The 13,523-nt window shown below is 36.7% G+C and overlaps 1 protein-coding gene across 3 annotated transcripts in view; it reads right to left on the minus strand.

The window, feature by feature from the left end:
- LOC150093698 (kielin/chordin-like protein) overlaps window positions 1-13,523 on the minus strand; it is a 1,333,292-nt gene that overhangs the window by 304,680 nt on the left and 1,015,089 nt on the right. For all 3 annotated transcript variants that reach the window (XM_090412628.1, XM_090412627.1, XM_090412629.1), the window contains one exon: window positions 2,062-2,235. In XM_090412628.1, coding sequence (XP_090268754.1) covers window positions 2,062-2,235 — 174 coding nt within the window. The remainder of the gene's footprint in view (window positions 1-2,061; window positions 2,236-13,523) is intronic.

Consider the following 13,523-nt stretch of genomic DNA (forward strand, 5'->3'; position numbering starts at 1 on the left):
TATTCAGATTTTTTAACCAGATTAGATGAAAAAATTTGTGAGAAAAGACCTGGTTTGGAGAAGAAAAAATCATCTTTGATCAGGATAATGCACCTGCGCACAAAGGTGTTTTGGCAATGGGAAAATTAAGAGTTCTGCACTATGAATTGTTGGAACATCCCCCCTATTCACCAGATTTGGCTCCCTCTATCTCTTCCCAAAACTAAAACTCTTCCTCGCTGGTCAGCATTTTTCTTCGAATCAAGAGGTGATTACAGCTGTAGTGGGGTATTTTGCAGATCTTACTGAGAATCACTACATGGATGGGATAATGGTTGCTGGAGCATCGCAGGAATAAATGTATTAGTCTTAAGGGAGATTTTGGAAGTTTTTTCCCACTTGGTTAGATTATAATAAATTTAGTTTAATCCTTTATCCAAGTGTAAGAAAACAAAGTTTGTGCCTGAAGTATCTTCAGGACCGAGGCAACTCGTGGTAAAGGTGGACCAAGCTCTCATCACTCCTGGTCTTAGTATCTCCCATAATGCAAAACACATCTACTGGTGGACATGTATAATGCTATGGGATGCAATATCCCTTAACTTAAATAAGTTCATGTCGCCGAATTGAAGCCTTTGGCTCTACATATAATTAGTAATTTATTAGGACACCTTCTTGGCAATTCTCAAATAAGGGATGAAAGTTCTGTTTGCTACAAACTTGGTATTAACTAGGTTTACTTACTCACTGATGAGACCTGAATAAGGGTTGAAACCGGTCTGGGTAGTGACCTTCTCTCATAATGTAGAACAGTAATAGAGCTCCTAGGAGCTAAGTTCACATTATGGGTAAATACCAAGAATAGTGATCGGAGCTTGCTCCACCCTTACTATGAGTTGCCTCAGCTTGCACTACCAAATGGGTCAGGTACTGCACTATCCAGGTATTTGCTTACACTTAGAATCGCCGAACTTTATATAGTTTCTATTTCGGCATGAAACTCTGAGTTTCTTATTCGGCTAAGAAACAATATGGGATGCAATATCCCTTATCTTAAAAAAAAATAATTTTGAAATTATAAATTTGTTTTTTCATTGTTAGGCCGAGAATGTTTCAGACCACCCTTGTAGGATCCGAGAACATTGGTGTCTTGAAGATAATAGATTTATTTGAAGGAAAACTGCTGATAGGAAGTTAGTAATGATGCCAACTTTTCATGTAGTAATATCAGAATATTCTGTACATCTCCAGAAGATACGAACCAGTAATTTTATGCTGCTGCTAATGATGATATTATAAGATTCTGTATATCCCAAGAGGAAATTATATCAGGAAATTATAATGGTACTCATCTTGAAATTATAATTTCAAGAAGAGTACATTACTATCTCCTTGCCTTATTTATTTTATTTTTTTCTTCTGGCTGTCTGATCAACAATATACTCTTCTAGGGAACAAAGGAACTGTGTGATATACGAAAAGCTTCAAAAATGGTTTCTTCAGAACACTGGTACTCTAGATTTTTCTGGGATTTTTCACTAGTTGGCTACATGGTTCATTGACATTTTGTGGGTGTGACTGCTATTAAAATAACTAAAGCACTTCATTGGCACATTCCCATAAGATAATTAGTATTTTTTTTATATGTTGTTAATTCTAAGATCATCACTACACAACAGTCTTAAAAACTTATAATTCGTGTAGCGGTAGAATGATGTGTTGGTAAGTTAGCTGTTAAACTAATACCTAAACACCTATGAAAGAAAGTGTATTACAAGGCCTGTAAACTATATGTTTTCAAGCTGAAAAACACTTGCATTTCTCTAATGTTCATTCATTCATCTATTCTACAGAAAACTTCCAACTCTCTATCTTTTCATGAGATTTCTTAACTTACTTTAGTTGAAAGTATTTATATGCATTCCTGTCATACTCCAATAGGAATCCAGCCCAGGTATTTCCTTCCAAAGGATAATACTGTTATCTGAATATATCAGCAGTAAAATGAAATATAAAAATCTTGATTATTTAATCTGATCATTTGCAATGGTAATGATATTAAAATAAAAATCATTTGTGTACCTTACATATACATTCTTGACAAGGATCTATTGGATGAAGAAATGAAATACCATTGTATCTCTCTATATTTTCATAAAGGCAAGAACCAGGACATTCAGGACAACAAAGGCCTTGAACAGGATTTGGACAAATTACAGGAAGACATGGTTTTGATGCACAGCGTACTGTACCATCCTAGACAAATAAATCAGAAATTAGAAAATTAAAATGAAATTGTTTAATGGAGTAAAATCATACTAATAAGCTAAGTATTGTTAAGAATCTGTATTTAAATTTAGGATCCTTTAGCAAAAAACTTGCTAAAAAAATATATAGATTTCGTAATTAACAAACATATTTAATTTATTTTAATATAGGAAAGAAATGGGATGACCTGGGATCAAGAGGAAACAGTTGGAATTGAAAAGGGTTTTAAAATGAATAAGTAGAAAAGGAAATGGCCCCAGTCGAGCATGGAGAGATCACATCAAGTGAGTGGTATCAGTGGAATTAGCTGTAGATCCAGAAATGAGCTGTGGTGTTTGTATGCAAATGCTAGAAGTATAACAAACAAGGCAGATGAAATTGTTGCATTAATTGCATCTGTTCACCCAAAGATTGTCAGAATAAGTGAGTCATGGTTGGAAGAGAATGACATCCTGAGAGGAATAGAGATGGAAGGGTATGATGTGTTTCGTGAGGATAGAAGGGGTAAAAATGGAGGGGGGGAGTGCTATTGATGATAGAGAAAGAGTTATGTCCATACAAAGTAGAGATGCAAGAGGGAAATAGTGCCAGTGTTTTGAGACAATATGGTGTGAGATAGAGGTGAATGATATCAAATACTTGATTGGATGTTGTTATAGACTAGGTAATGTGAATGGTGGTGATAATGAAATGTATAATCAAATTAGTCAAGCAAATAAGAAAACTGTGATCATTATGGGCGAGTTTAATTATGGCAATATAGACTGGAATGAGGAGATAGCAACTGGAAGTAAAGAAAATTAGTTTCTTGAGTTTTTCAGGGATAACTACCTTAGACAGTATGTAACAGAGGGCACGCAAGGATTGAGGGTTTTGGATTTGGTCATCTCATCAGAGGATGTAATTACAAATAAGGTGTCAAATCATCCACCAATTGGTGAGAGTGATCATGAGGTAATTACCTGGGTGGTTGCCAGCAGTGTGAGAAGCTCTGTGAGAATAGGGTATATGTGGAACTACAAGGGGGTGATTATGAAGAGCTCAGGAGACAGCTTGCAGGTGTAGCATGGAATGAGGAGTTCGATGGAAAAGAGATCAATGCAGCTTGGGGGATTTTCAAAAACTATGTAGTAGATGCAATGTCTAAGTGTATTCCAAGGGTGAGAAGGTAAATAAGGTAGGTGTGACATGGATGAATAAAGAGATTAAGCATGCGATTAAGAGAAAGAGGGCATTGCGGAGGCAGCATAAGAGAAGTGGAAATAACCAATTCCATGAGGTCTACAAAGACCAGGCAAGGTGGGTGACTTGGTTGGTGAGGGTAGCTAGAGAGGTATGAACAGCAGTTAGCTAATGAAGCCAGAAAGAATCCTAAGCAGTTCTTTCGATATGTAGCCAGCAAAAGAAAGAATGATTATGGAAGGATGACATTGATAGGTGAAAATGGTATAAAGACAGCTGTTGCGGAAGATATAGTGGAGATACTAAGTGAGCAATTCATAAAGGTCTTTCAATCTTGTGAATGTGACTTCATGGAGAGATTGAGAGCAGTAAATGATGGGGAGAAAGACTGACTGTAAGTGAGCAAGAGGTGTATGGGGAGATGAGTAAACTAGATGTTAATAAGGCTGTGGGACTTGATGATATATCACCACGTATTCTGAAGGAATGTGCCAGGGAGTTGACACCTGTCTTGACATATTTTTTTAATACGAGTCTTGCAGTCAGTCAAGTCCCTAAGGAGTGGAAGGAGGGCAAGATTGTGCCACTTCATAAAAGACTGAATCTAACTCAACCATCAAACTATAGGCCTATCTGTGTGTTGGGCTGGCAACATGGTATTATCTTTGATGGACAGCATGGATTTGCTAAAGGGAGGTCATGTTTTAGTAATCTACTTACTTATTACAATGAAGTGACTGCTTCCTCGGAAAATGGATAAGGATACACAGTAATATACTTAGATTTTGCAAAGGCTTTTGATAGAGTACCTCATGATAAATTGATAGTCAAACTAGAGCAGATGGGGTTGGATATTAGATTAGTGCATTGGATTGGAGACTGGCTATCTGATAGGTATCAACAAGTTGTGTATATGGGGGGAGCAATATCCAGGAAAAGGAAAGTCACAAGTGGAGTGCTTCAGGGATCTGTTTTGGGGTGATTACTGTTTAACTTGTATATTAACGACATAGGTGAAGATTTGGAATGGAGATATTCAGTTGTTTGCAGATGATGCAAAGTTAGAATGAACCATGTAGGGTATTGAAGATGTTGTGGCCTTACAAGAAGACTTGAATAAATTGAGTGATTGAGCATGGAAATGGGGATGTGAGTTCCATGTTGCAAAATTTGGAAAACCAAGATGGGATGCAGAATTTATGCTTGGTGAGGATATATTGTTGGAGGTGGAAGAAATAAGAGATCTGGTGGTGATATTGGATAAGGATATGAAATTTAGGGGACACATAGCCAAAATTGTGAAGACAACACAAAGGCTTCTGGGAATGATGCGGAGGACACTGACGTGCAGAAGTAGGGAGATTTTTGTTCCGTTGTATAAGGCTTTGATTAGGCCACACATGGACTATTGTGCACAGATATGGTCACCTGGTTTTCAGAAGGATGAAGAGATGTTGGAAAGGGTCCAAAGGCGAACTCTGGAATGTCGAGTATGAGGAAAGATTGAGAAGATGTAATTTTCAGTCTGATGGCCAGGAGGAAGAGGCGAGATATGGCAGAGACCTAAAAGTTGGTAAGGGGTTGTTATAAAATCAATGCTGGAGAAGTTCTACAGAAAATAGTGGGAAATCGGGAGAGAACCAGAGGTCATCCCTGGAAACTGTATAAAGAGAGTGTGAGTAGGGGAATGAGAGACAGGTTTTTTTCATGCAGAGTTATAAATGATTGGAATGCCTTGTCTGAGAGTGTGGTGCCTGCAAGGAGTTTGAATGTGTTCAAGGCACGGTATGATGAGATGTGTGTGTGATAAAAGGACCTTCCAAATGAGTCTTTGACTCCATGAGGTCTTGGGGTAATAATAATAATAATAATAATATGATATTAAACTCACAAACATAAAAATAGAACTGAATTATCTATCTTTATCTATCTATGATCATAAAATGATTACAATGAAGTTGAGTAGCTTTTAAAGGTAAACTGTAGATTCAACTATACAAACATTATTGAAGAAAAAAATGAAGCAGTTTGAAAATGAGAACCAAACCTTGGAGTCTCGGTGGCAAAGTGTGAAAAAAAAAAACTTTAATTGATTCAAATAATGATGTATGTGATGAAGTTGTCTACAAGAATAAAAAAATAAGAACACAATGGTAGATACAAGACATTAAAGAAGTAGTCTTGGAAAAGGAGAAAGGATATCGAAAGTTCCTACCAAATAAGTGAGCAGATGCCCTAAAACAATCAGAGAAAAATGTAAGAGAGCTAAGCTACATGCAAAAGTAGCTAAACAAAAGGATGGGGACACTTCAGTAACAATATAGAAGTTAAATATCAGGAAGGTGGCAAAATGTTCTGGAGGCTATTAAAAAGCATAAAAATGAGGAAAGAGTACTGTAAAGGAATCAAAGGTGATAAAGGTAACATGAAAACTGAAGATAAAGATATCCTAGATGTCTGAAGTAATTATTTTGAATATAATAAATTTAGTTTAATCCTTTATCCCAGTGAGAGCAAACAAAGTTTGCACCTGAAAATATCTTCAGGACTGAATATAGTGTTGTACTATCTTACCTGGGTAAGTAGTACAACACCCAGGTGACTCGTAGCAAAGGTGGAGCAAGCTACCAACATTCCTATCCCAGTATCTCCCATAATGCAAAACACATCTCCTTGTGGATATGTATACTGTTATGAATTAAGGGATTGGCCACTATCCAGACTAGTTTCAACCTTTATTGAGGTCTCTTGAGTGGAAGCCAGGCCCAGAGTTGGAGATACCAGGCAGAAGCAGTAGCAAGGTCATCTTTACCTATAGGAGTTGCCAAAAGGTTTGCCACCTTTTTTTTATTAAATTGCTCTGAAACTTTCAACATTTAATTTTTTTGAAAGAATTAAATGAAATAAAACAGTGACAGAACTGTAGCACAAAATTGTCAAGAGAAATGCTAACAGGAGTACATATTCAATTCTTGAGGTAGAAAAGCCATCAAAAACTTGAAATATGGAAAGGCAGCTGGAATAGATGATATTTGACCAGAAGCGCCCAAATATGTATGTATAAAAGTTTTGCAGTGGTATACACTGCATATTTCAGAGGATCTGGTCAGAAGATATAATTCCAGATGATTGAAGTAGAGCTTTCACAGAATCAGCTTCTGTAGTGTAATTGTAAGAATGCCCTTTGTTATGCCTTTTGATTGGAAAAGGCCTATGTTTGATTCTCTTCATGATGGGAGGAATCTTTATATGGATTTGTTCAATTGAAGATGAGTTAGTCAATCTCATATGGAGGTAGCAGGGTTTTTTTTCTCCTGGAAATTCGGGTTTTTCATCCCACATACAGACAAATCAGCCCTTCAGAGCACATGCAATTTACAGACAAAAATTACCAGTGGTGGTGGACAGTAGATGGCGTTGATGGAGATGATGATGGTAATAGAGGTTCGGTGTAGTGGTGGAGATGGAGAGCTGTAGAGTAGGTGTCCTCCCTCGATGAGTCTTCAGATCCGTTGGAGGTGTCAAGAAATAAATAATAAAGCTAATTAAAGAGGAATTTCTCTACTAAGTGTTACAGGCAAGATTTATGCAACTTATTGAAAATATTATTATTAATTTGTATGGCTATTTTGCCTATTTTTGTTTAATGGTACCCATTTTATAATGTCATTGGCTTTTTACTCACTTATTAGGGCATTACTGGTGTTTTAAAGATATAGATATATATGAAGAATATAAGGAAGGAATAATTTTCGGACTGAAAGGAGGTGGGGGTGGTTAGAAATGTTGAGACAGAGAGATGTGAGAGAATTGCAGGTTAGATACAAGGTTTGTGAAATTTTATATCCAGGTTTTAAGAGTGGGAGGTGAATTCTTTGGGAAGGAGGTGAAAGGTAGAAATTTTGGGGGAAGGAGAAAGATAGACTTTGATGCAACAAGATTGGGGTGGGAGTAACAGGATGTGAGCAGTTTCAACAGTGTGTCATCTTCAGAGCTCATGGGAAAAGTGGAGGCTATGTAGAGCCGGTTTTATCATAAAGCCGGCACCAGGGGCGTCAGAGTTTGCTACATAGTTTGGAGAAAGTCTCTCTCTATATATATATATTGAGATAATGTATAAGGGCATCAGATACTCTCGGACCGGCCCTGAGGCTATGTCATGTCTGCTTGATGTTTTTGTCTTGTGTATCTGTGCTGTTTTCTATTGGTCTGAGTCGTGACCTATTTTTTATGTTTTGGAGCTTCCAATTCTCTGAGATTATATAGAGGTGGTGGATGTTTATTGAGTTTTTGTTGCATTTTATGGCTACTGTTTCTGATATTCTAAGCATTGTTTTGTTTTCCTGTATGTCTATTATTATAGCTTTGGCGATTTGCGGGGTATGCTTCTGTTCAAGAGCGTGGACTGCTATTTCTGTATTTTGCATTTCTTTTGGTTATTATGGTTTTTATTGTTTAAATGTTCTGGAATTGGTATATTGCTGTTATGGAAGTGTTTTGTTGTCTTGCCCATAAAGATCTGATCATGGAACCTGTGTAGGTGACATCACAGTCTTGTTGGCAAGGAAATTTGTAAACTACATTGTGGTGTGTTCTAGTATTTCTTTGTATGTGTGAGATTTTTTAGGTTTTAGAAGTGTTGCCAATTTTTGGTTTGTGGTGAACACCCACTTATAGTCAGTGCGTTTATAAATGTATTTGTAGGCTTTTTATGTGTTCTGGATGTATGGCAGTTTGATGATATTTTTGTATGGGGAAGTTTGTTTTAGTTGTTGGATTATTTTGACAGGTTTTCACTGTTTGGTTGGCATAATTTATTAGCTGTGTTTGGTAATTTCAGTTTTTAAAAATCTGTGTTAATTTCTTTATTTCTATGTTGAGATAATTATGTGTAGTTGAAAATTTGTATGCATTTATAAATTGTGCTAGGATGACTGATTTTTTGATAGAATAAGGACGGTATGAGTTAAAGTAGAGGTAGTTTCTTATATGTGTAGGTTTATGGAATATTTTTGTGGATATTTTGTTGTTTGTTCTAATTAATGTCAGGTTTAGGAAATTTATGGATTTTTCATGTTCTGTTTCTATAGTGAATTTTAGTCTGTTACTGAAGTCATTAAGGGATGCTTGTAAAGTGGTGATGCATGTTGGTTCTCCAATGCATAGAATATCGTCCACATATCGGTTGCAAAAGGTGATGCCAGGGGCAGTAGTAGATGTGATTCTGTATGTGATAGAAATAATTCAGCTAGTTGTCCACTAAAATTTTGGCCCATAGGGAGTCCAAAAAATATATGTTATTGCTAAATTTAAAGAAGTTTGCTGAGATTATTATTTTTATCAGGTTTACAATATCACTGGGTGTGAATTTTGTTCGTAATCCTAGGGTGTGGTCTTCTGTGAGTAGTGTATATGATGTCTAAAGTTTTGGGGATGTCTATGTTGGTGTATAGTGACATTGTGTCCAATGCAGTTAGGACGTCATCGTGGGATAGAGTGAGGTTTTTTATTTTTTGAAACAGGTCGTAGGAATTTTTTGTCTTTGGTTTTGACTAGGTTAGTAATGGTTTAAGTAGTCTAACTACGAATTTTAACAGGGATGATGTGGTGATGTTTTTGTATGAGACTATTGGGTGTACCAGGTAGTCTTTATGGGTTTTCATTTGTCTGAATATATATGGAGTACATGTAGTGCTGGGTGTTATGTTTTTCATTGTTATTATTATTATTATTATTATTCAGGCCTCCAAGGAGTCAAAAGACTCATTGAGGGAGGTCCTTCCTAAGACATAAAGTCTGTCAAGACTCATCAAGGGGAGGTCCCCCCCTGAGAAACACAAAGTCTATCATACCACTCTTTAAACTCACTGACCGTTCTCGCTCCCACCACTCCATCAGGCAATGCATTCCACGGCTCAACCACCCTCCACACAAAGAAACCACTCCTTACCCTCTTGCTCACAGTTTCCTTTCATAACTTCCAGGGATGGCCTCTTGTCATCACTCCCTCCCACTGTTCAACCAAGAGAAAGAACTCCCCAGTGTCAACCTTGTAACCACCTCTCAACAGTTAAAAAGTCTCAATCATATCACCTTCTTCTATCCACCAAACTCTGCAGTCCACATTCTCTCAGCCGATTCTCATAACTATCCTTGTACAGTCCTGAAACCATCTTTGTCATCCGTCTTTGCCACAGTTAATTTATCCCCTTCAAATCCTGGGGACCAAATCTGAGAACAATAGTCCAAGTGTGGTCTGATCAGAGACTTATACAACAGAATGATAACCCTCTTATCTCTGCAGGTCAGTGTCCTTCTCATAATACCAGCAATCCTCTGTGTTACCTTCACCACCTTTGCAATATGTCCCCAAAACTTCAGGTTTCTATCAATCATCAACCCCAGATCTCTTGTCTCATCAAGGTCATATTGCATCATTTTAGCATATTGCTAAAACAAGAGCGTCCTTTCACAAATCCATGTTGATTCTCACAGATAACATTACCCTCATCTGCCCAATGCTGTATACGGTCCCTCACTACTTTCTCCAAGATCTTAACAACTACTGATGACACACAGACTGGCCTATAATTAGACACTTCCAGTCTGTTACCACCCTTATGCAATGGCACTATCTTACTTTCCTTCCATTCCCTGTGCACCCTTGCCAAAGCCAGACTTTCATTGAAAAGTCACGTTAAAGGCACTGTCAATTCCCTAGCACATTCTCTCAAAACTCGTGGTGAAATACCATCCAGTCCCACAGCTTTACTGACATCCAGAGTACTCAGTATCTGAAACACACTCTCCTCCTGTACCTCCAGACCTCGAGCCAGTCCTATCCCTCTAGCATTACAACTGACTCCTCTAGAATGAAATACTCCAATAAAGTGTTCATTGAACAATTCCATTATGTCCTCTGCGTCAGTCACTCTATTCCCATTTTTATCCCACAATATCATTCTTCCACAGTCATTTCTCCTCCTACTGGCCACATAGCTAAAAAATTCCCTAGGATTTTCTTTGGATCTTAGGGCCAATCTCCTCTCATATTCCAGTTTCGCTTTCCTTACCACACTAATCACTCTTCTGGCCTGTGTCTTATATTCCTCATGCATCTCTTCACCTGTCTCCTTATATCTCTTCCATAGCTTCTTTTTCACATGCAATTCCTGTTTAATATTGTTTGTCATCCACTTTACTCCAAATTGCATCCTCTTCTTCACTCATGGTATACAACTTACAATTGCTGATAACAAATATTCTTTCACAATTTCCCACGCAATAGTGATATCCCGGCCTTCCAATTCCTCCCTCCATGAAACTTCCCGAAGTTGACGTCTAAGACTATTATAATCACCTGCCTTATAATTCCACATAAGTTCCCGTCTCTTTGATACTCCTGCATGTCTATTCATTTTCCAAGTCAACACCATATGGTCACTCTCTCCAACTGGTGGGAGAGACGTCATCTCAGTTATTATCAACTCTTCTGATGCTATAACCAAATCCAAAACTTTTGAACCTCTTGTTCCCTCTATTACATGTTGCCTAAGACATTTGTCCCTCAAGAATTCTAGAAATTCCATTCCCCTATTGCTACATGCATCTTCCTCTCTCCAATTTATACTACTGAAGTTAAAATCTCCCACAACAATCATTCTTCTTGCACTTGCCAAACTTAGCTGTCTTAACATCTCCTGGTCCCCATCCTTTGTGCTCCTAGGTCTGTAGCAACACCCCACTAAATATCCTGCCTTGCCTAGCTCTACCTCACACCATATGCTCTCAAAATCATTTGTCTCACTTCCTTCCAAATTCTCCACTCTTAGAGGACATAGGTCATCACTTATCATAAGCAGTACTCCACCACCACGCTTTCCCCTCCTATCCTGACGAAAAATGCTATACCCAGCGACTTCTATTCGTGTTGTTATATCCCCTTCTGTCAACCACGTCTCAGTGATCGCAATAATATTTGGCCAGGCTGATGCTATCTGCGCCACAAATTCCTCTCCCTTATTCCGGATACTCCTGGCATTAGTATAATTTTGGTTTTTTAGAACATGTACGGTATTGTTAATTTGTTTTATGAGGTCGGGGATGGGGTTATTTGGGACTTTTTGGTATGTGCTTTGTTTGTTTGTTTAAAATAGCTGTTATTTTGTTGTGGTAATCCTTTTTGTTTATGATGACCTGTGTCACCTTTGTCTGCTTTTGTGATCATTATATTCAGCTCTTTTTTAATGATATCCTTTATTGATATAAATAAATTAATATTTATTTAGAGGAGTAACATGGAAATTTTTCAGAAATAATACCTATATTGAAAAGCGGTTAAGAAACATCAAGGAAGAGAAACTGGAAGAACAACAAATTGGATTCAGGCCAAACAGAAGTTGTCAGGATCAGATTTAACTTTACAACAAACAGATGAGAAATCAAGGGAGTATGAGGATCTGTACTTCAGTTTTGTAGATCTATAAAATGCATATGACAAGGTGCCAAAGGTAAAGCGTTTCAGTTAGGTGAGCTATGGAAATTTTAACAAAGGGCTCGCATCGTTGAGCAAAAAAAAACCATATTTCAAAGTTAAAACTTTTATTAATACAGCTTGTATACAAATGCCAATCAAAAAGTATGAGGGGACAATCAACCTGTAAAGGCTATAATTTTTAAACAAATATTTCTTGATCTAAACATGAAATATTTGCACACAATCATCTGTGTTCATTTATCTTACATAAGAAAAACATTATTTAACTATCAAAATACAATAAGAATAAAATATTTTATAATTGCACATATGAAATAATCCACATTTTTTTTATAAACAAAATAAATTTCTTTTGTTTGCGATAGAAGTTTATATGACAAACAATTTGTAAAGAATAAATAAATATTATCTAAACACAATAATATTGAAGTCCTGCTAAATTTCTCTTTTGTTTTTATACTTCAAGTGATAATCAATGGTATCAATCAAGGAGCATTATTTTATAGTCCTATTTATTTATAAGCAATTACCAAAAGTGAATTATTATTTGTAAAATGGTGGTAACAGTAACTATAATATTTTATTTAATAAAATAACTTTGTTAGGTTACCGTATGAGTTTGTCGCTTAATATATTTAAAAAAAAATTTTTTTTTTTTGAAAAAAAAGTAAACAAGAAGAACAAGGGCTCGCAAATTTGAGAAAAATTTAACAAAGGGCTTGCGCGAAGCCCCCGCGAGTCCCTTATAGCTCACCACTGGTTGAGCTATAAGGGGCTCGTGAATAGCCTCTGAAATCATTCTCTATATCATTAATATATAAGTTGTTGAAAGTTTATTTTTCACTTGGTTAGACTATAATAAATTTAGTTTAATCCTTTATCCAAGTGTTAGCAAACAAAGTTTGCTCCTGAAAGTATCTTCAGGACTGGGGTAAGGTGGTACAACACCGGGTTGAACATGATAATATCGACATTTGGTTGAACGTGATAATATCGACACTGTGTTAGATCGCAGTGTATTTGTTTCGTAAACTAAAGCGTTAATCGAACAATTCCAATTATTACTATTCAATCACTGTCGAGACATAAGCTGTAACCTTTAACATGTTGTATTGCATTTATATAATGTTGTAAGCATTGTTATTATTTATAAACACAAACAAAATTGAAATTTTTCATTTTTTCCTTGGGAGTGCTGCAGTGCTTATGTACGGGCTGCCACTGTTTGACACCTCATTTATAATTATCCTCTGATGAGATGACCAAATCCAAGAACCTCAATCCTCACGTGCCCTGTGTTACATACTGTCTGAGGTAGTTATCCATCAAAAACTGAAGAAACTCATTTTCTTTACTTCCAGTTGCTATCTCATCATTCCAGTCTATATTGCCATAATTAAAATCGCCCATAATGATCACAATTTTCTTATTTGCTTGACTAATTTGATTATACATTTCATTATCACCACCATTCACATTACCTAGTCTATAACAACATCCAACCAAGTATTTGATATCATTCACCTCTATCTCACACCATACTGTCTCAAAACCACTGGCACTATTTCCCTCTTGCATCTCTACTTTGTATGGACAT

The sequence above is a fragment of the Typopeltis vanoorti genome, chromosome 23, assembly GCF_054136105.1.
Source record: "Typopeltis vanoorti isolate ZY-2024b chromosome 23, IOZ_Tvanoo_1.0, whole genome shotgun sequence".
NCBI lineage: Eukaryota > Metazoa > Arthropoda > Arachnida > Uropygi > Thelyphonidae > Typopeltis > Typopeltis vanoorti.